The 19,882-nt window shown below is 45.3% G+C and overlaps 1 protein-coding gene across 19 annotated transcripts in view; it reads right to left on the bottom strand.

Moving 5' to 3' along the window:
• Positions 1 to 19,882, bottom strand: part of RAD51B (RAD51 paralog B) — a 638,238-nt gene that overhangs the window by 76,505 nt on the left and 541,851 nt on the right. For 5 of the 19 annotated variants that reach the window (XR_011504637.1, XM_070513850.1, XM_070513851.1 and 2 more), the window contains one exon: positions 10,471 to 12,087. The exons of 7 other annotated variants lie outside the window; for them this stretch is intronic. Coding sequence is in view for 4 of the 12 variants with exons in the window: in XM_070513850.1 (XP_070369951.1) it covers positions 12,071 to 12,087 (17 nt within the window). In the remaining 8 variants the exon portion in view is untranslated. Of the gene's footprint in view, positions 1 to 416; positions 7,151 to 8,617; positions 9,972 to 10,470; positions 12,088 to 19,882 lie in introns of those variants that run through there. 7 more of the 19 variants (XR_011504640.1, XR_011504636.1, XR_011504635.1 and 4 more) reach the window with 4 other exon arrangements.

Below are 19,882 nucleotides of genomic sequence, written 5' to 3'. Positions count from 1 at the left end.
CAGGAGACAGATCTGCTTGAGGGACCCCGGAGGGATGGTCTAACCTGCATTTTCTCTCAGAACCAGAGTGACTGGAGCTTGCTCTGCCACTCACTAGTTGTACAACAGTAACCAAGCTACCTAAACCCGAACCTTGGTCCTGTATTTGTAAGATGGGGTTAATGGTACCTGATTCAGAGGGTTATTAGGGAAATAAGTGAGCATTGATTGTTCCAGGCCTGGTATGAGGTCTTGGAGAGACCACAGTTAAAAGGCTGACAGTTTCATGAGGTCACTTATGTAGTGATCTGGGCACAGACACTGCCCACCATATAGTAGCTGCTCAACAAACACACTTATAAATGTTGTCCAGCCTGAAATCATTACAGTCATGTTGTGTGGAACAAAGAGAGGGTAGACAAGGAAGGCTTTGCTGAGTGGTGATGGCTGAATGGAGACCTGAATGACAGCAAGGCTCCATCCTGAGATCTTTGCTCCCCACCTTCTCCTGCCATCTCTACCAAATGGGCACATGCTGTGCGTGAGAACCCTTGTGCCAGGCCCCTGGACCTGATATTACACAGCACATTATAGCTTCAAAACTGGTTTTATGTATGAGAACAAATGTCAGCAGTTTTCTAACTTGCTCATTGGAGCAAGAGTTATTCCATGGAGAGCCTGCAGGGATGGTGGGAGAGATTTTGAGCTCATATCCCCTTCAACTGGAGAAGCCCTTCTTAGATCAGCTTTATGCCCTGGACCTTTAAGATCCAACTTAGGGAGTGCCTTCGATGTGCCCGACACTGCTCTAGGTGCTTAGGACCCTCAGTGAACCAGTCAGAGACACCTGCCCTAGAGCTTCCACCATAGCCAGGAAGATGCACAATGAACGGTAAACGTAATGAGCTGTTTATTATGCTGGATGGTGATGAGTGCTTTGGGAAAGTAAAAGTCGAGCAGGATGGGGGTAAGGAGAGTGGGCTGCAATTTAAACAGGGTAGGTCTCATGGAGAAGGTAACATTTTAGCAAAAAACGTAGAGGTGAGGGAGTCATGCCAATATCTGGGGGAAGGCGGTGAGGGTGTCAGCTAGCATTCCAGCAAAGGTTCAGAAGGGCAAAGGCCCTGAGGGGAAGGTGCCTGGTGACAGGAGGAACAGCACAGAGACCGGGGTGGCAGCAGCAGGTGAGCACTGAGAGGTGGGAGAGCAGGTGCAGCTGAGCATGTCAGGCTTTCCAGGAGGGAGGGGGGTCTTTGCTTTCAGTGTGAATGTAAAGGAGTTACTTCAGAGTTCTGAGCAGAGGAGTGGCACAATCTGATTCGTCTTCAACTGGAAGGGCGGGTCAACGCAGTAACCCAGGTTCAGGCTGCTGGGGAAGTTTGGAAAATCACCGGTTTCTCCACACGGTCACCCTCATGGGCCCCTTTGGATGAAGACTAAGCAGATGACTTCTATCCCCATTTTACACATTGGGAACTTGTGACTCAGGGAGGTCACAGGGGTTCTTTGAGGGCACAGAGCTGGAAGGTGGTGGGCCGGGGACTGAAGTCCTGCAGCCACCCCTGGCTTGGTCTCGGATGGATTGCTGGACACCAGGAGCTGTCTGCTCCACAGCGTCCACACGACTTTCTCGTGTCCTTGAGGACTGTTTCAGTGCAGAGAAAGGACTACCAGGCACACATTTTGGTTTTCCAAATTGGTATTTTATTTATTAAAGTTACACATTGAAAAACCCAGTTTTCCTTTACGCTTTAAAGTTCGTATTACAAATCTTATTTTATTCTAGCATAGTCGTAGATGCTCAGCACAGGTTTGTGGACCAGGTCCTCACATTTCAAAAGCCCCTTCCTTGCCTTTGCCTCAACAATGAACCCAATACATTCCACCTAGCACATCCCACATCATCGTCCTGCAGTAAATCACACCGGAAAGGAAGAGGGAGCCCTGCTGATGGCCTGGGGTGGAGGTGCAACTGGGCCAGGCTCGGCTGGTGGAGGGGGCACGGGGCGGGGGGGGGTGGGGAGGGGTGGGGGCTGGGGCTGCAGGCCTCAGGCCCGTGGGGCTGACTTCCTGCCAGGTACTGTGCGGTGAGGGCAAAGTTGCAGGCTGGTTTTGCTTCTACCATGTTGATCAACGGAGGCTCAAGGGGCAGCTTTGCGGCAGAGGGCCCCTCGAAGCCCCTCTCCGTCTACTGTCCCCCCACATTTTATCTCTGCTGGTCTAACTCCTCCCCTCTCCCTTTGGCCTCTCAGTACTCCAGGCTTTCCCCTTCCCCCTCCTTCCTGCCGCCTCCCTCCCCTCCCCTCCCCTCCCTTCATTGCTCTCAGGAGCTCTCCGCCCTCCCTTCCTTCCAAAGCCCACACTCTTTGTTGCTGAATTCAAGGTTCTCAATACAATAAAGCTTTGATGATTTGCCCCAATTGAGGAGGAATGTCAGCTTAAATTAATGAAGGGTCTGAATAATAGAATTTTAAAGCAAAGTTTAGTTGCTTTCACGTTGTAAGACATCCTTTCCAGGGAGAAGCCTTCGCATTTACATGCAGTAATGGCTACTGCTGAGAAATGGGGCAATATGTCTTAGAGACTCTTTTAAACGCTTTCACAGAAAGAGCCCTTTATAATTGGCATATACTTCCTTTCAGTCTGAGTGTTTCTGCTCCTAAAACCTTTCATTTTCAGCGACCACCGTTTCTTTTCATCACCGTGATTTGACTGGGCTTCTCACAGATCCACCGCAGTTTCAACTCCTGAATTTTTTATGCCAGAGACATTTCTACAGGAAAGTCTCTTTAGAAATGTTTAGTTTTCAATTACATGAGTAATACATGAATACATTCTCTTTGCAAAAAAACCTTAAAAAGCAATAAATGAAAATCTTATAAATAATAAAATAATCTGTGTCCCAGTTTATATCACTTTCTTTAAGGTGGTACGAAGGTATCATCTAAAACAAACTATCTTGCCCAAAATCCCTTCTTTGGGGTCCTATCCCAAAAGAACCAACCATCTACAGCTGACTGGGTCTTGCTTTCTTGCAAAAATAAGGACTCCCTGAGGTAGTGCAGGCTCTCAGCTCCTGCTCGGTACGGGTAGGCCTCAATCATTGGCATCTCCTTGATTTTATCTCTGCCAGGAATACTCACCAAGATGAAGCGCATACGGCAAATGCTAACAATGACTAAATCTAGACAAGGGTACTTGGGTGCTCATTATACTATTTTCGCTACTTTTCTGAATGTTTTAAAATTTCATAATAAGAAAGCAAAACTCACCAAATTCTAAGACACCAAAATGGCCAAATGACCCTTAGAAGGACACAGGACCACTTCTAATTACTGCTGACCTCCTCCTCCCAGGGATTCCCAGCCCTGCTCTGGGAAGGCTGAGCCTCCTTGTTAGGCACAGTAACGTGAGCAACGCATGCTATATTTCTCAGCAACGCGCAAGCCCCTCTTGGCAAGCCCTTTCACGTATATTCTTCTTTTACTCTCACAACAATCCCTTGGGGGCTAGGAAAGGCAAGTGTTGCCCCCATTTTACAGATGAGGAAACCACAAGGTTTAGTGATGCTGCCTAATAATTCTGGCTCAGTTATTGCTTTCTTACTAGGCAGCAAGCATTGTTCTGGGCACTACATGGATTAACTAATTTCATCTTTACAACACTGTGAGTTACCTGGGTGGCTTGCCCAAGATTACAGTGCTAGTAGGTGGTAGATTGGAACATGAACCCAGGCAGTGTACTCATGAGCCCGAGCTCCTGAACACCCACCTCCTCACGTGATGACATTACAGACACCTTTCTAGTATTCTAAGAGTAGAAATCTGGCAGCATCCAGGATTCATTTCAGACTGTAAATGTGTTTATTTGACCCACACAGTATTTTATAATTTTTGCATTAGTTGCCATAATTTAAAGATTTATTTAAAGAAAGATTTCATCTGAAAATCCAGATTCTGGCTTCCCTTAAAAAGTCAGAGGTTCTGGCAACATTAGGTGGGCATCCCACAAAGTAACAATTGGCTGGAGCTGAGCACATGCTGCCCCTTTAGGCAGGGTGTTCTTTTTCCATTTTGTCACAGTCCCCACTACTCCCTATTATTGTACCTGGCCTCCTTTTAGGACTCTGTTAGCTGTCTAGCATGACATTTGAATTTGCAGCCCCTGTACTGTAAAAAGCCACAACTTCAAAGAAATAGAACGTAATGTCTGTCCTGGTGCTGTCAATGTACTACCTAAGTCATGTATTCATCCATCTGTCTATCCATCCAACCATCCCTTCATGTATCCATCCATCTCTCTTTTCACTCTGTCTACCTCAGTCACCCTCACTCCCTAGCGGAGCTATTTTCAAACAGACTGCACAGAGTCACACCTGCCATTTCTTGACCAGTATCTACTTCTCTCCCACTCAGGATTAGAAGGGCGGCATCAGAGGATGGGAAAGGATCTATTGAAGGAAACAGAGTTATGGCAGGTGTTAGGGACTGAACTGTGTCCCCCCCCAAATTCATAGGTTGAAGCCCTAAGCCCCAATATGACTGTATTTGGAGACAGGGCCTTTAAAAGGAGGTAATTAAGGTTACATGAGGTCATAAGAGCAGGACTCTAATCCAGTAAGACTAGGATCCTTATAAGAAGAGGAAGAGACACTAGCAGCACACACAAAGGAAAGGTCATGTGAGGACCCAGTAAGAAGGTGTTCGCCTGCAAGCCAAGGACGGAAGTCTCAAGGAAAACCAAACCTGCTGGCACCTTGATCTTGGACTTCCAGCCTCCAGAACTATGAGAAAATAAATTTCTGTTGTTTAAGCCATTCTGTGGTGTTCTGTTATGGCAGCCTTTGCAGACGAATACAGCAAGGAACTGTTTTCCATGTGTACCCCATCCACCCTGTCCACTTTCCCAGACCCTGGCCCTTTCACCCTGCACAGGCAATCACCTAACACCCAAGGCCATTTGGGTTAGTTACTAGGAAAAGTGGTGAGCAATCCCCATTAAGAAGGTCTATTATTTCTCCAGAAGTGTGAATACCACCATCAGCATGGGCTGGGAGGGCAGGGAAAGGGCTGGGAAGATGCCACTAAAGAATTCCACCAGTGAGATGCACTCAGGACATTTCACTAAACCCCGTGTACCTAAAATAGGGAGATGTTGCCTGAAGTTCACAGTAGAAGGAGACTTTGAGCTGAGATGTGGGCATAGAAAGTATTAGCAAGGCCCATGACAGCTTAAGGAACATTGAGAACTGCAGATCCATCCAGCTGCTTGGTTAGGCTCGGCAAGCTGGTTTTGTCTGGAGAGTCTAAGCCCAGCTAAAACGAGTGATGGTCAGAATAATTACTGCAAAATTGGCTTCATCCTAAGCCTTCCTATGGGTTTCCTCCAGGTGTTCTAGTGAGAGAAGCTTATGTTATTAACACGAAGATAGGTGGTTGCTGATTAACCCCAGAGGGGCCTAGAGAACTGGGATAAATCCAAACTGGCTTCTGCTCCATCTTTGCATCGCTTTCAAGCTGTTAGAGTGGCGATGACTGTAGAGTTTGGATGATGGTGTTGGAGAGGCTGGACAAACCCTAGATGAGTTCTCAGATCCTAGGGGACAGCCAATGGTAACAGACTTCAACCTCAGATTCTAAATGGAATAAGCAGAGATCTGGAAATGATCCAGAGGAACTGGCTCTAGAATCCCACAGCGGCAGGTTGAGAAACACCATCAGAACTACCTTGTCTGCCGTAATAGGCTCCTAGGGAAACTTTGCGATTTTAGTCAGTAGATAAAAGTGTCAGTCACAGGATAAGGTTTGACCAAAGATTTAATCAACACTGACAAACTCAGAACTCAGGAAAGGGCAGGGAAATAGAGTTGTTTAGATTTGCTTCTAATTCACTTCTAGCCTCATGTGCACTGAAAAGAACGTGGAAATACTGACATTTGAATGGAGACGGTTTGGATTGGCCTTTTAACCACTTGATGAGGTATAAAGGCAACAGTCTCTAATGAACAAAAGGCAAAGCCACTATCACGATCCAATTTTTCCCCGGCCCTCTAGTTGACGTGTGAATTCAGATAAAGCAGTTTCTCTGACTCAGTTGAAATACCACAACAGCACACATGACCAGTCCTCCAAAAATATCATGAAGATTGTGAAAACTGCCAATGAATAGCTTTGGGCATCTCGAGAGAACACGATTGGCAAAGACCGTAGCCGAACAGAACTTGTGCTCTAAATCTTAGTTTGAAAGTAAACAGTTTTGGACTTCTTATTCAGGGATCTAGGACCAGGACTCCAGGAGGCTGGCTGGACAAAGGGGAGGGTCTGGGATGGGGACTATGGATCCTCACAGGGGTCAGAAGAAGGTCTTGGGATTAGTGGAGCTAGAATATCTTCCTTCAAGGCTCAGTCAAGCTTCCCCAGTGGAAGTTTCTCTTGCTTCTACTGATGCCTGATTTCAGGGAAAGGGAAAGTGCTCCAAAGATTAAGCGAAAGAGGAAAGTGGCTCTGGTCCCATGGTGGAAACGGGATTTTCTTTAGCTTAGAAAGGATTTTACTTCCATTCCTCCTTCCATACCACACCTTTCCCAATCTTCCTTATATTATCAAATAAATTTTAAGAGCTCTTCCTTCCCACTCACTTGTCCTATACCTCTGTGATTGGGCACTTCAACAAGGAGAGAAGCAGGATACTGGAGTCAGGGGTCAGGGGATGAGCAGTAATGGAGGACTAGGCTGTGACAGGAGAGATCAGTCTACAGTGACAACAAGGGAAGAAGCAGCAAGAGAGAGTGAGTGTCCTTGTAGCAATCCAGTTAAGGGCACAAACAGTGCACTGGAGTCATCATTGCCTCACCCTCTCGCAGCCCTCTCATGGAAGTTGCCTTGCCCACATCTGCTGCTGCTTAGGCAGCCATACTTTCACCTCCTCCGCCTCAGTCCGCAACTGACTAGCTGGCTAGTGACCAATGATATTATCTGAGACAAAACAATAAGATGAGGCTGAGCCAGTGAGATTGTCTCTTAGGAATTTTAACTAGGAAATACCAAGGGAAAAGGCCAATGGGAACTGAAGTTGAAAGGCTGCGGTGTAGAGAGGAGCTCAAGAGACCAGGATGAGCCACATGCAAGCTGAAGTTCTGAGTAAGCAGAAGTACACAGTCTGTAGGGCGCATCTGCTGGGAGAGAGAGAAGCTTCAGGTAGAAATGCAGAGAGAAGCAGAGACTCCAAGGTACTGAATCCCCAGGGCTACCTCTGTCTCCTCAAGGCTTTCCAGTTCTAGGCCACCTGTATCCTTAATGACACCTGTTCCCTTTTACCAGAGGTAAGTGATTTTTCTCAATCAAAAGAACCCAGCTATAACTGTTTCTACAAGTTCCATGTAGGTAAGGTGAAACTGAATTATTATCTAAAGACATTTGCTTCAAGGTGAATGAGTAAGCTGGTTCCCTAGGCAAACGTGGCCTACCACCACTGCTTACTTGGAAGCATCTTGTGTCCTTGAGACTAGGTTTTAGGCAGAAAATGGTGTGACCAAATTTCTCCCTTTGTTCTTATGATGTCAGTGTAGGCAAAGACTATTTTTGAGTCCTGAAGAAAGGAGGTCTTGGGATCTACAAAGAACTGGTTTGGTCTGAGAAAGCAAAGTCCTTTTTAAGTTACTAAGATCCAGTTCTACAAATCCCTCAGAGGGAAGCTTTAAAACCATGATGTTTTACTAGTTAAAAGGAGCAAAGAGGTGTGGCAGCCATGTTTGTTCGGTGACAAGATCTCGTGAATCATTTCCCTTTCTGATTTCAGGACTCGGGAGCCTGAACTGGAAGGAAAAGCGAGAGCAGCTCTTGTTAATATGAGCCCTCATCTGTTATGTCCACAGCCTCTTGGAAATGTCCCCCAGCAAGGCTGCCATCAGCACTTGACTGAAAACACATGGACGCGGCCCACTCAGAGCAGGAATTCATTATTGGAAGAATAATAAGGGAAAGTTTTTTTTCCTCTCTCTCTGCTGCTGGGAGAGCTGCTTTCTGGAAAAGTCACAGGGCTTAGAGGAAATTTGAATCATGTCTGGTAACAAGGGGAGGAATGGAGGCAGAAGAGCATGCTTCCAGGAGACTTTCACGCAAAGCATGACAGTCCTGGGCAATTCAAAGTGAGTTGTTCCATCTTAGATGTATTACTGAAATCAGGCCATGGCTCCTCTAACCCACACTCTTTCCCAGAGTTAGAGTCTGATGGCTCCAAGGGAAGAGTACTCAGAGTTAACTGGGTTTCCCTGGCTTCTCTTCTTTTTCAAAAATGTCATCTGTGAACTCAAAAGGCCTGTAAAACTATCTGGTCTTCCTTCCTTAACACTACCCCGTAAGTCTTTGATATATACCAGGTAGTCCAAGGGAAAGGAATATTTAAGTAGTGAATACGAAAGAAGAAGACATGTGCCAGCTCACTGAGTGTGGCAGAATGTGGTCGACCTTCCCAGTGTTCACCAACATCAAGTTCTCCTTCCCTCCTGAATGCAGGGGAGGCTTGTACTTCTCATCTCCTTGGAGTTAGGAATGGACACATGACTGCTTGGCCATGTGAGCAGAAGTGATGGGTGTCATTTCTTGGGGAAGCACTTAATTGCCAGTGCACAACCTTTCTCTTTCCCTCTTCCCCTACTGTGGCAATTGTGGAAGTGCATGTTGATACTGAAAGGAAATACTGAGTCATTACATGGAGGAGCACGTTCCTAGGGAGAGTCCCTCAGATGTGCATAGACTTTAAGTCATTGTGATTTCAGGGGGCTGTTTCGGCAGCAAAACCAAGTCTGTTCCGTCGTATGCTCAGTATTTATTGGTCCACTCTCCTCCCAGGTCTATTTGGAGTTCTGGAGAACTTGTGCTCCATGTGAACCCTGTCCTCACTGAAATTCAGAGAAGTAGGCCTTGTGCCTTCTCTCATACTTAGGACATTCATCTGAGAATGTGATGGGCTCCTTCCTCTCATTTGAGCAAAAGAGACCTCCACTGAATTCTCTAGTGGAATAAAGTCCTTTCACAGCCATAGGACAAAAGTAACAGAAAAAAATAACACTCCCAAGTGCTTCTAAGACCACAGCTTTTTGGGGCACAATCAGATATTTTGCACTTCCCCTTGACTTCATTTCCCTCCCCTCCCCTGGCTCCCACCCGCCAATTACCTAATCCTCAATCTCCATCTCCAGAATTCTCATTTGGTAATCCTGGACAAACTTTTAGAATCCTCTCTGAGCAGTAACTTTGCTCCCCATATACAACATAAAAGACACTGTGCATGGAGTTCAGCACTTCTGCCTTAATCCAGAAATGCTCACTCTGTGGGTTGAGAGGGACCACACTCTTCTCAATCTTCACCAGGACTGCAGCACATCAATATAGCAACTGGGAGGCTAGCACAATAATGAGACAGAGTTGGACTCTGTCATACATATGTATATGTACACACACACTAAGAAAAAAATCACTGCATCACATCCAAGTTCAATAAAAGTAATTAACAATACAAGATGCCTCACTAGCATCTCATGGGTGGCACCGATTTGGCAGATTTTCAGTTCATGAACACCACCTGTGTCTTCTTTCTTGCAAACATTCCCTGGGGCCACTTTCCTGTGCATGTCTCCTCATCTTTAATAACGGTGAAATGAGAATACAGTGATGGAGCCCCTACTGTATTCTCAGCACCACTATCCATGTCTTCTGTAGCCACTTCTCCCAGTGGAATCAAGCCACTAGCACTGCTCCTAGTGATGCTTTTATTTGGAAAATATTCACTAAGTTCCTATTTTGTGTAGAGTGTTGGACTGAGCACTTTAGTGAACTGAGGATGACCAGTGAATTGAGGAGAGGTGGTAACAGATGTGAACAGAATTACTACTCGGGCGAGGGTGAGAGAGGAAGAGGCAAGATGGCCTGGGTTCAGCTCCACCTTCCATCACTTTCTAGGAAGAGACTGAATTTTTCTTCCTCATTCCTCATCTGTGAAGAAAGAATAATGCAGAGTCCTACCTTGTGAGACTGTTAGGATTAGACAGGCGTATGCACATACAGTGTGTATTAAACCTTGAGCCGTACTCAGTCAATATTGGCGCAATGTAAAGGCAGTGCTTCGTCCTGTCCTGGCAGCACGGCATGTGGGGAAAAGCCCTGGTGGGCCCTGGAACAGGAGAGCATGGGGACCAGTTTGTTAATCACTGGGTGGAGAGCACAGTCTCAGTGTTTCCTGGGGTCAAAAAGATAGTCACAAGGAGGAAGCCATTTCATCTTTGACATTTGGGATTGGGATACGTTTTCCTGGTATCTTTCTCAGACACTTTTGAGTGCCCTGTTTTAATGTGGGAACTGTTTAGCTTTTCTTTCTTGGTGGACAATGAAAGTAGAGAGAAACTGAATTAACAGTTACAGAGAACAAAGCACCTTTCTCAACTTCTCAAATGGTCCCTTGAAGTTTCAAATGAGCCAATTCATGCCATATGAATTCATAGGAAATGTACATTTAATCAGTTGATTTTCCCAACTGTTCTATTGAAGACACAACTTCTCAAAATGCACCTCATTCAGAGGGAGACAAATGACCACATCTGGAAGGCCTGCATCCCCCACTTCTTCTGGGTCTACCTAAATCCTCCTCACTTTCCAATGCTCAGCTCATCGTTTGCTCTCCAGGAACACCTTCACTGATTCATTCCAGCTGAAATGTTCCTTATTTTGCCCTTGCAGCATGTGGCTTGGGCATGGATTGATCAGATCACTTTATTTTATTCTGTTTTAAACTATAGTTAGTAGGATATGAGTCTTTCCCATTCCTTGTCATACAGTGCTTGAGAACAGGGCACATATCCTATTTTTTGAGCTTCACTTTAGCATTTGTATGTGCTCAACAAATACCGAGTTGTTAAAGGATTTAGTCATTCTACCATTCTTCACTGATCTCAACCTACTTTGTGCACAGCACTCTGCTGGGCACTGATAAGAGACACTGCATAGGATAAGGCTTAATTCTAGCCTCCAAAGCATGTAAAAACCTCTGAAGGGGGGCAGGTACAAAGTGATTCTATAGAGGACAGCTCGGGGGGGGGTCACTAACAACTTGGGTAAGAGAGGTCCCACTGCCAAAGCCTGGGAAGATTTGATACCTGGCTTTGAAGGGGCTGAAGCCCCCAAGCCTTGCACTGAACCCGGCCTTGAAGCTTTGTCGGAAAACCTCATGGCAGTACTAGGGGGTAGGCTGGGTGTTCTGCTGGAAACAACTCAATTATCCTATAGGTCACCAGTTCATTTATTTGCTAATTGACTGGCCCAGCTTTGGGCTTTAAATCTAAAGAAATCATTTCATCCTTTATTAAATACTGCATGAATCTCACTCTTTGTTCTGCAGGGCTATACACAATATACTAGGGAAACTTGAATTTACACCACAATAGTTGTGCTACTAATGACCTTCCAAATGCCACTAATACCATACATGTTCTGCTTCTCAGTTGGATCCGAACCTGTCAGTGAATTCTGAGCCCACTGACCTCCCTCTGACACAAGAGCAGACCCCCATGCCCATGCCCGCCCCAGCCTCCCCTATCTTTCCATGATTTCATTTCTGAATCAGTTAGTCTGTGGAGACCCCAATTCCTTTACACCTACTCTTTTTATTTGGTGGACAATACTTTATTCGGAACTGTTCCCTCCTGTAATCACAAATCCTGTTAGTCCTCCTCCTCCTCTCCCCAGGGGGATTGTGGGCTTTAATTAATTAATGTGGTTAAACCGCTTTGAGGTGCCTGGTTGAAAGGTGCTATATAAGTGCAAATTATTATTATTATGGCTGTTGACATCCCACAATGGCAAAGCCTTCAGCCCCACGCATCCAGAGACCTGAACAAAGGCTTCTTCATCCTCACCTTCCCTGCTAGGTCTGAGATGGCTGGCTCAATGGTATGAGGGCAAATCTGTTACCATCTCAACAGCAATCAACTAATTAATCCCCATTATGTTGGCTTCCGTTTCCTTCTTCCAAGCAGTACAGTCCTGTTTCATTTCACAAATCGTGCCCCCATCAGCTCTAGACAAAGGTCATAGTGTCCCTATGGCCTCTGTTGGCCTAAAGGGAAAAAAAAAGAGGGAGAGAAAAAAAGTTTGAAAAAAACGTTGTCGTCATTGAAATGCACACTAGCAGTCTAAATAATACTTTCCTTCCAGCAGTAGTCCACTCACATACATACTTTATTACCCAGGGCGCCGACAGCCTCGCAAACCAGAGACACTCAGAAACCCAGCACAGGTGTGGGCTAAGGCCCTGCAGCCCTGGCCTGACTGCTGATAGCTGTAGACAGAGGGAGTCTTTCTGGGCTGGCTGGGAAGAGGTCATCCAGAGAAGCAGAGCCCCTCCTTGGCTTCCTCCTCTACCCCCAGGTTTCCCCTGAGAAAGCCAGCTGCCATCTGTAGTCAGGAAGCCCTCACAAAGGCAGGGGACCAACATATAGATGTTTTGTGCTACACCTAGCACACCCAAGCCCTTAACAAATGCCCAGTACTTCCACTGTGATGGTAGCCAATGAAAGCAGCCCTGTGGGGGAGACTTGGCCCCTCGAAGGGATGCTGCTGACCAAAATGCTCCTTACAAGGTTGTGCCTCAGACCCTTTGTTAGTGTGGACGTGGGTGAGCCTCAGGGGGTCATGTCTTCATCTGCCTCCATTTATCCTCCCTATTGAAGGGCTCCTTCAGGACATCGGTCAGTCTCTGTGGGAAGTGATTTGGAGAGCAACAAAAGAACTTGGGCCCTTTGGGGGGCCTTCAGAATTCAGTAAACATCTGGACACAGAAGGCAAGGTTCTCAAGCAGTCTAGCTGGGGAGATGTCAAAAGAGAGAAAGAGCTGTGTGTGCAAGGCAAGCTCTTAGTTCTGTGGCGACATTTGTTGTAGAAAAATACAGACACCCCAGTAGGTAGATAGGAAGATTTTTCAAAAGCTCCTCTATTTGTCAGTTTTTGTGAGTGCATGCACTGTCTGTCAGTTCTCATGGCATGAGTGAGGAAAGAGAAGTTTCACATGGCCGGGGAGCAGCATGTGATGGATGTTCTGATTCTGCACGTACTATGAATAACTCAAGCTTGCACAAGCCTGTCCTGGGAGTTGTTATTAAGCATTTCTGTTATCCTTGAAGTCTGTAAAGCACTTTCTAGTCAAGGTGACTTGTTGGATTCTCATCACGAGCACATTTTAATTGACAAAATAACGAAGCACAAAGGCTAAGTGATTTATATTTCATCACCTGGTAAAACCTAGGATCTGAACTCTTGACTCTCAGTGTTCCCTTTATTGTTGAATCAATCCATTTAGAACACATTAGTCAGCATGATTCAACATTAGTCACATGGCACTAATCAGCATTCCCCAGTGTCCCCAAATCTATCCTCAAATAGCAAAAGAAACTGGCCTCTGTTAACAGACAATGATTGCCATTTTCATCAGTATGCAGGAGCTGACGTCCAGTTCAAGTCTCACATACTCTTGGGAATCTTCCTCAGTCATCCTAGTTGGAATGAGTCTGTCTCTTCTGTACTTTCATATTCCATTGTCAGAAACTCGAAAATAGGTGTCACGGTTGCCTTTGATTAAACTTATTTTGTTTTGAGCTAACTAGATTCTGAGCTACTAAAAGGAAGGGACCTTTTTTTTTTCAGCCTTATACCTACTGAGCACCATAGTCTGAAAACAATAGATGCTCAACAAATATCTGCTGAACTGAACTCACTGTAATGGAGCTCAAGTCATATACCAGAAAGAACACCAAGTCCTTTTGGAAGAGCTTTTCAAAGAAAATCAACAACCTGAATTGATTTAACATCTTTTGGTATTATTACTTAGGCATTTTCACAAATGCAAATTGTTAACTCTGCAAAGATAGCCAAATGGCTTCCAGGTTCTAACAGAGGATTGTGGATCCAGTCTAACTTTAGTCCAGGCCTTGGACTAAAGTTCTTCTCTATAACCTTATTCCAACTGACATTTTGTTCCATGTTTTAATAAAATGTAGAGACAGGAAAAAACATTTTGGAAAAAAAATGTGTTTAGTCTATGACTTTGGACCCAAATTCATACCCTGCCCTGTGCTATAAGCACTAGTAAGCTCTTGTTCAAGTGTCTTTCTTGCATAGTGCATGATAGCAAAATACATATTAACATTTCTGCTTGAGACAGGTTCTGTTTTGGGTGGAAGACCAAAATTTTTGGGTGCTGATCCTTGGTGGCTTTACTTACTGGGATACCCTGCTTCTCTGCTCCAGACTCTACGTAGCAAAGAGGGCCTGGATAGTATTTTTAATGCACAATATTTATGTTGCATTTCCACATTATGCAACGAGCCCAGCCCCATGGTCTGTACTATTGCACCCTGGGGCCTAATGTCTGTGACTGGGCTCCTCTGAAAAGGATGTGTCAGCAAACATTCATCTCTCCTTCTCTTTCATGGTAAAAGAACTCCCAAAATTTAGCTCAGCACATGGCCACCCAGATAAACAACTACATTTTCCAGCCTTTCTTTCCACATATCTACAGACTGGCCAACACGATATAAGCAGAAATAATGTGTATAACTTCTGGTTAATATCCTTAAAGAAAGGGGCGTGCCCTTTCCTTCCACCACCAATCTCTACCCGACACAAATCCTGCTACCTGGATAGAGAACATGATGCTGAGTCATTCTGGAAGAACAACAAGAGCAACATCCTAGGTGTGATGGGGCAACAAGCTAAGAGCCTGGACAAACACGTGGGGCCAGACTGCTACACCAGCTCTGACTGCATTCCTTCACAATGCCATGTGAGAAAGCAGCAAACCTCTATCTTGTACACCACTGTTAATTTAGGCTGTGATTCCACCCAGCCAAACTTATGACCCAGCTATACTCAGGAACTTTCAAGATTCAAGATTCAGGATGGGCCTGGAACATCCCAACAGAGGCTCATGAAGCCTGAGAGATAAGTTGCGACAGGGGCTGCCATGATGAAAAACAATGGGGCCCCAATCCATTTCTAATTTTATAAAATCTTAGGATCCCAGGCAGAGTCTTCGGAAAGGGCTACAAAACTCAGTTTTGAGGCAGCGACCACTGCTTTACATTTCTGGAACTCAGTTCCTTCACCTGAAAATAAAGGTGGTGAACAAAACTAAAAGCTCTCTTTCTGGGAAGTGTATGCAGCTAACTTTAGGAGGAGTAAAGTCATTTTTGTCAGTTAATCATTTAAGTATATGCATGAAGCACATGCACCAGGAGGAAGATCCCTCTGGAGAGCGCATACCCCCAACTGCAGAGATAAAAGAGGCTTCTATAAGGAATGCATAAAAAAAATGCACATGGAAAGATGACAATAAACTTATAATTATACACAGCTGAACAGAAATTGGTTCATTAGCTCCCAAGGAAGCATAAATTGATAAACCCTTTGGACAGCAATTTGGGAATATATAGTAAAGATAAAAATGCATATCCTCTGACCAGTCATTCCACTTTTTGATATATACCTAGAGAAACTCTCACACTTGCATACCAAGAAACATGTGCAAAAGAATTCATTAATTTAACAAATAATTGAAATTTCCATCAGTAGGGGAATGGATAACATGTGGTATATTCATACAATGGATACGGATATCTCAATTAAAGTGAAAGACCATGATCTCTGTGTAGCAATGTGGACAAACTTCAAAAACATAATATTAAGTGACAAAGCAAGTTGTGCAACGTGTACAATAAGCCATTTATGCAAATTTGGAATGCACTCGAAACAAATCATAATATTACGTTTGGATTCACATATATGTAGAAAAGATTTTAAGCAGGAGGGGAAGGATATATTACCCTGGAAAGCTTTCACTTCTGTGGAGGACTGTGGGGTAGGGAGGGACCAGGGACAGGTACAAAGGAGTGTTGACTTTTGTCAAGTTTTATTCCTATATTTAAAAAAAAATCTGAAACAAATATGACAAAATTGTAATATTTGTTAATTCTGGGTGTTAGATTCATGGATTTTATTATTTTCTGTACTGTTCTGTATTTAAAATATTTTTCCACACTGAAAATTAAACCTCCCTTTGAGGCTAAGAAGAGAGTAGAGGAAGAGAACAAAGCAGGGGCCAGTGTGAGAAGCTGTCGTGGAGGGAGGGAAGTGGCGTGCATGTGAAAAGAAGAAAACTGGGCAGATGGGAGTCCTTCCTCATTTCCCGGGGGAAGCTCCTCCCTGAGAGGCAGGAAGAAGTCCCAAAGGACAATGCCTTGGCCTGGAGGAGCTCTCTGAGGTGCAGTGGCACCTGGCAGCCTGGGGACAATGTGACAGGCCTGCTCTGCCCTCCTCTCTGTGACCCCTGAGCGGGGAGTTCACTCTCTCTGCTCCGTCAAATCCCAGGGCTCTTTGCCCAGGCTCCCACAAGAATGCCAGACTGTGCCAGGTGTGTGGGTGGTACTGACCAAGCAGACACCTCCATACCTGGATGGAAATAGATTGAGAATCTTCGGGGTCACTTTGAGTCCACTGGGCAGAAAACATTTACATAGGTTACTGATTCAAACTGAAATCTGATGAACTCAGATGGTGGTATTTGGGGGAAAAGAATTTTTCAATAAATCATCCAGTTGGTTCAGTGACCAAGAAAAGGAGGTAGAAGACTCTAAGCTGACTTTGTGACAAGGGAACAAATAGAGGAGATTAATGCCTCTCCCAATATGCTTCAAAAGGTGATCAAACAAGCATTCTTGATTTTACAAGAAAAATGAGGCACATGGCTTTCTAGCTCTAAAAAAATCATTGTTTCTTTGTTTTCTGGTTTCTTCTGAGTCCCTATACTAGGTGGTTGGAAAAACGGGAAAGTAGCTTCATTTCCAGAACCTTCTCTGGACTTATCTAAGGGTGCCCCAGTCCCATCCCAAGGTTTATGCTGCTCATTCAAACTTAAACTAGTAGAGGACAGCACCAGAATCCAAATTCAACCTGTCATACCAGATCTTGATTTTTTTTTGCTGAGGAAGATTCACCCTGAGCTAAGATCTGTGCCAATCTTCCACTGTTTTCTTTGTGGGTTGCCACCACAACATGGCTGCTGACAAGTGGTGTAGGTCCATGCCTGGGAACTGAACCTGGGCCACAGAAGTGGAGTGCACTGAGCTTAACCACTAGGACACAGGGCTGGCCTGCAGATCTTGATTTTTTAAAAAAACAATAGAAAAAACGCAATTTTGTCCCGAGAAACTAAGCCATTATCTTCTGCCCTGTTCAAAAGAACCTGGCTTTTGCTTTTTAAATGCTCCCTAGATTCCTGAGGAAAAGAAAAAGTGTAGGCCAAAGGAAGAGTGAACAAGGAGGCAGCCCCATTGAGTAGACCTCTTCATTCTCCTGGGCCAGCCCCTCCTTTAGGATCTGCTTCTTTACCAAGTCTTACCAAGTCTCAGGCTTTATTGCCATGTGTCTCTCAAAAGCCAAGATGGCTTTGGGAGAGCCCCACCCTGGGTTTTGCCTAGGCCTCCTGCAGCATCAGCAATAATCTGGCTGCTTACAATTATAGAATCTTTATTCCTGGTCTTGACACAGAGGCCCAGGGGTCCCAGCTGTGTTCTGGGGGCATAACAGTTGGGGCTTACTGGGGAAACGAAGGAGACGACCAAGGCAGATGTGCATCAGGTGGGAGTCCACTGTAAACGCTCCCTTCCCTTTGGCATGAGGTTCTGTGGGCCCACTCCATTAAAACCAACTTTTAACCCAAATTCCCAAAGCCTGCTCCTGCTTTTCCCTCTCTACCAGGTCCTGACACCCCTTAGCCTCACTCTGAGCTTGCCAAATCTCTGCTTTTCCACCCATTGGATGCTGGGGCTTTCATAGTGAACTCGGGGGACAAAGGAAAAATGGATTAAAGGGATCCTCCGGACACCCCCGATACCTTTCCCACTTCAGTTGCATAAAAGGGCTCAACTCTCCCTCTGCTGGGACCTGGCTCCTCTCAGAGTCTGAGCCAGCAGGAAGCTGGTGGCTGTGAGCTCCCTCTCCTCTGGGGCAAAGTATTTCCAGTCTTGAGCCCAACCATGAGAGGCCAGGACCCCCAACAAGTGCAGGATGGACAAAGAAGATGCAAACAGCATGGTATTGCCATGGTAATGGCCTGAGCCAGGCGGCCTCCTGAAGATGCTGGGAGGGTGGGTTTTCTTTCTTTTACTTTTTCTTTTCTTTTCTTTTTTTTGCAAAAGGAGAATAGTTCCGCTTTCTATTTTACTATAACAATAGCACGGACCAGGCTCCTTCAAGTGTTTCAAAAAGCAGCCTGAGAAATCTCTGACCAAGCCCCTCCGTCTCTCCAGCCTGCCGTTTTATTGTCCCTCCCATCCCAGTGAACAAAGGGGCAGGAAAGGTCTCGGGCCCCCAGTTGCCGGCTGTTGTCAGCATCCTAATCCTTAAGAACTGGTGAGGGGAATGGCCTGTGGAGCCGGTAAATCGAATTTGGGCCTCACCTTTTATTCTGTCCCTCTGCTCATGCACTCAGGAGCTCTTCAGGTATTATAAAACCTCCTGGTTAGCAGACCAGGAGGAATCTTGGTGCTTGCTAAGGGGATAAAAGGCACCGAGGGATCATTCCCACATTCACTAACAGCCCCGCCCCTCCAAAGGGGTAGGCTGTCCTGATTGTTCTTTCCCACCACTTCAGGCTGGCTCCATTACAAAGACGGAATGTGGCTGGGCTGGCAGTTCCCTTTTAGTTGGTACCACAGGAGCTGGCCTCACTCTTCCCCTCTCTGTCTCTACGCCCCTCGGACATGGAGTGCATATTACCCCTGGAGCTCTGGGTACCAACCTTCGTACCACCTCTGGGCTATCATGCCACAGCAACCCTCACACAAGGAAAGCTTCTTAGCCTTGACTGCTGGTATCTTTCCAAGGTTACCACCCAGGGATCAAAGGTTTCTTTGCTTTAAACCGGGGGAGTTGTGCAGGTGTTTTTTAGCTCAGTCATCTGGTAAGAGTTGGTGAAAAAATAAGCTTTTATGTTCCGGTTTGTGCAGATCTCAAGGGTATAGCTCTACGGAGCTAAGTGACTATTAAGTACAGCATCTCCTAGGAGGATCAGATAAAACTGAATTGGAAAGGCCTTTAGAGATCACCCAGGCCATGACTATAATTCAAGTAAGAACAACATTTTGCACTGCAACCTCTGTACACAAACTCATAATGCACACACACACACACAACTTTTCACGAAACAATACAATAGGTATGATATAATCTGATATTTTCTATTCTCCTCTATTTCATTTTTTTTAATGCTGGTTGTGATTCATTTCATTTCATGACCCACCAATGGGCTGCAGCACAGTTTGCAAAGCACTGAATCAAGGTCAACATTGTCATTTTCAAGTGGACTAGAGTGTCAGAAATTTTCTCAAGAACATAGCAGAGCTGGAACAGAAATCCAAGGGGTCTCTCCAATAAAGGAGGAGTCCTCATTTTTTGAGGATCAGAGCTCCTTTTTGTTTTCTCGAAGTCTGAGGAGCACACAGCTATAGGGGAGGGAGTGCCCACAGGTTTGCATTCAGCGGCATTGAATTCAGGGCAGGAAGGGTTCCAGCTGCCTCTGGAAACCTCCGAGGGAGGTGTCATCCCTTCAGGGAGGGAGATGGAGAAAACAGCTTCGAAGCAACCAGGTGAGGCTCTGCGATCTCCTAGACATTTTTATTTACTGGTTGGGGTTTTTGCATCATTTGACACTTTCCTGAGTGTTTCTCTTTCCTGGACACACAGCTGTAGGTCAGCCTCTTTTAGTAATCCACTTCCTCCTGTTTTCCAACTTTTTCTAATAGTGTTTTTTTTTTTTTTTTTACAGTTTTTTAACCTCTACCAATTCATTGTATTTCCAG

The sequence above is a fragment of the Equus asinus genome, chromosome 7 (assembly GCF_041296235.1).
Source record: "Equus asinus isolate D_3611 breed Donkey chromosome 7, EquAss-T2T_v2, whole genome shotgun sequence".
NCBI classification, from domain to species: Eukaryota; Metazoa; Chordata; class Mammalia; order Perissodactyla; family Equidae; genus Equus; species Equus asinus.
This window is presented reverse-complemented; position numbering and strand designations above follow the sequence as displayed.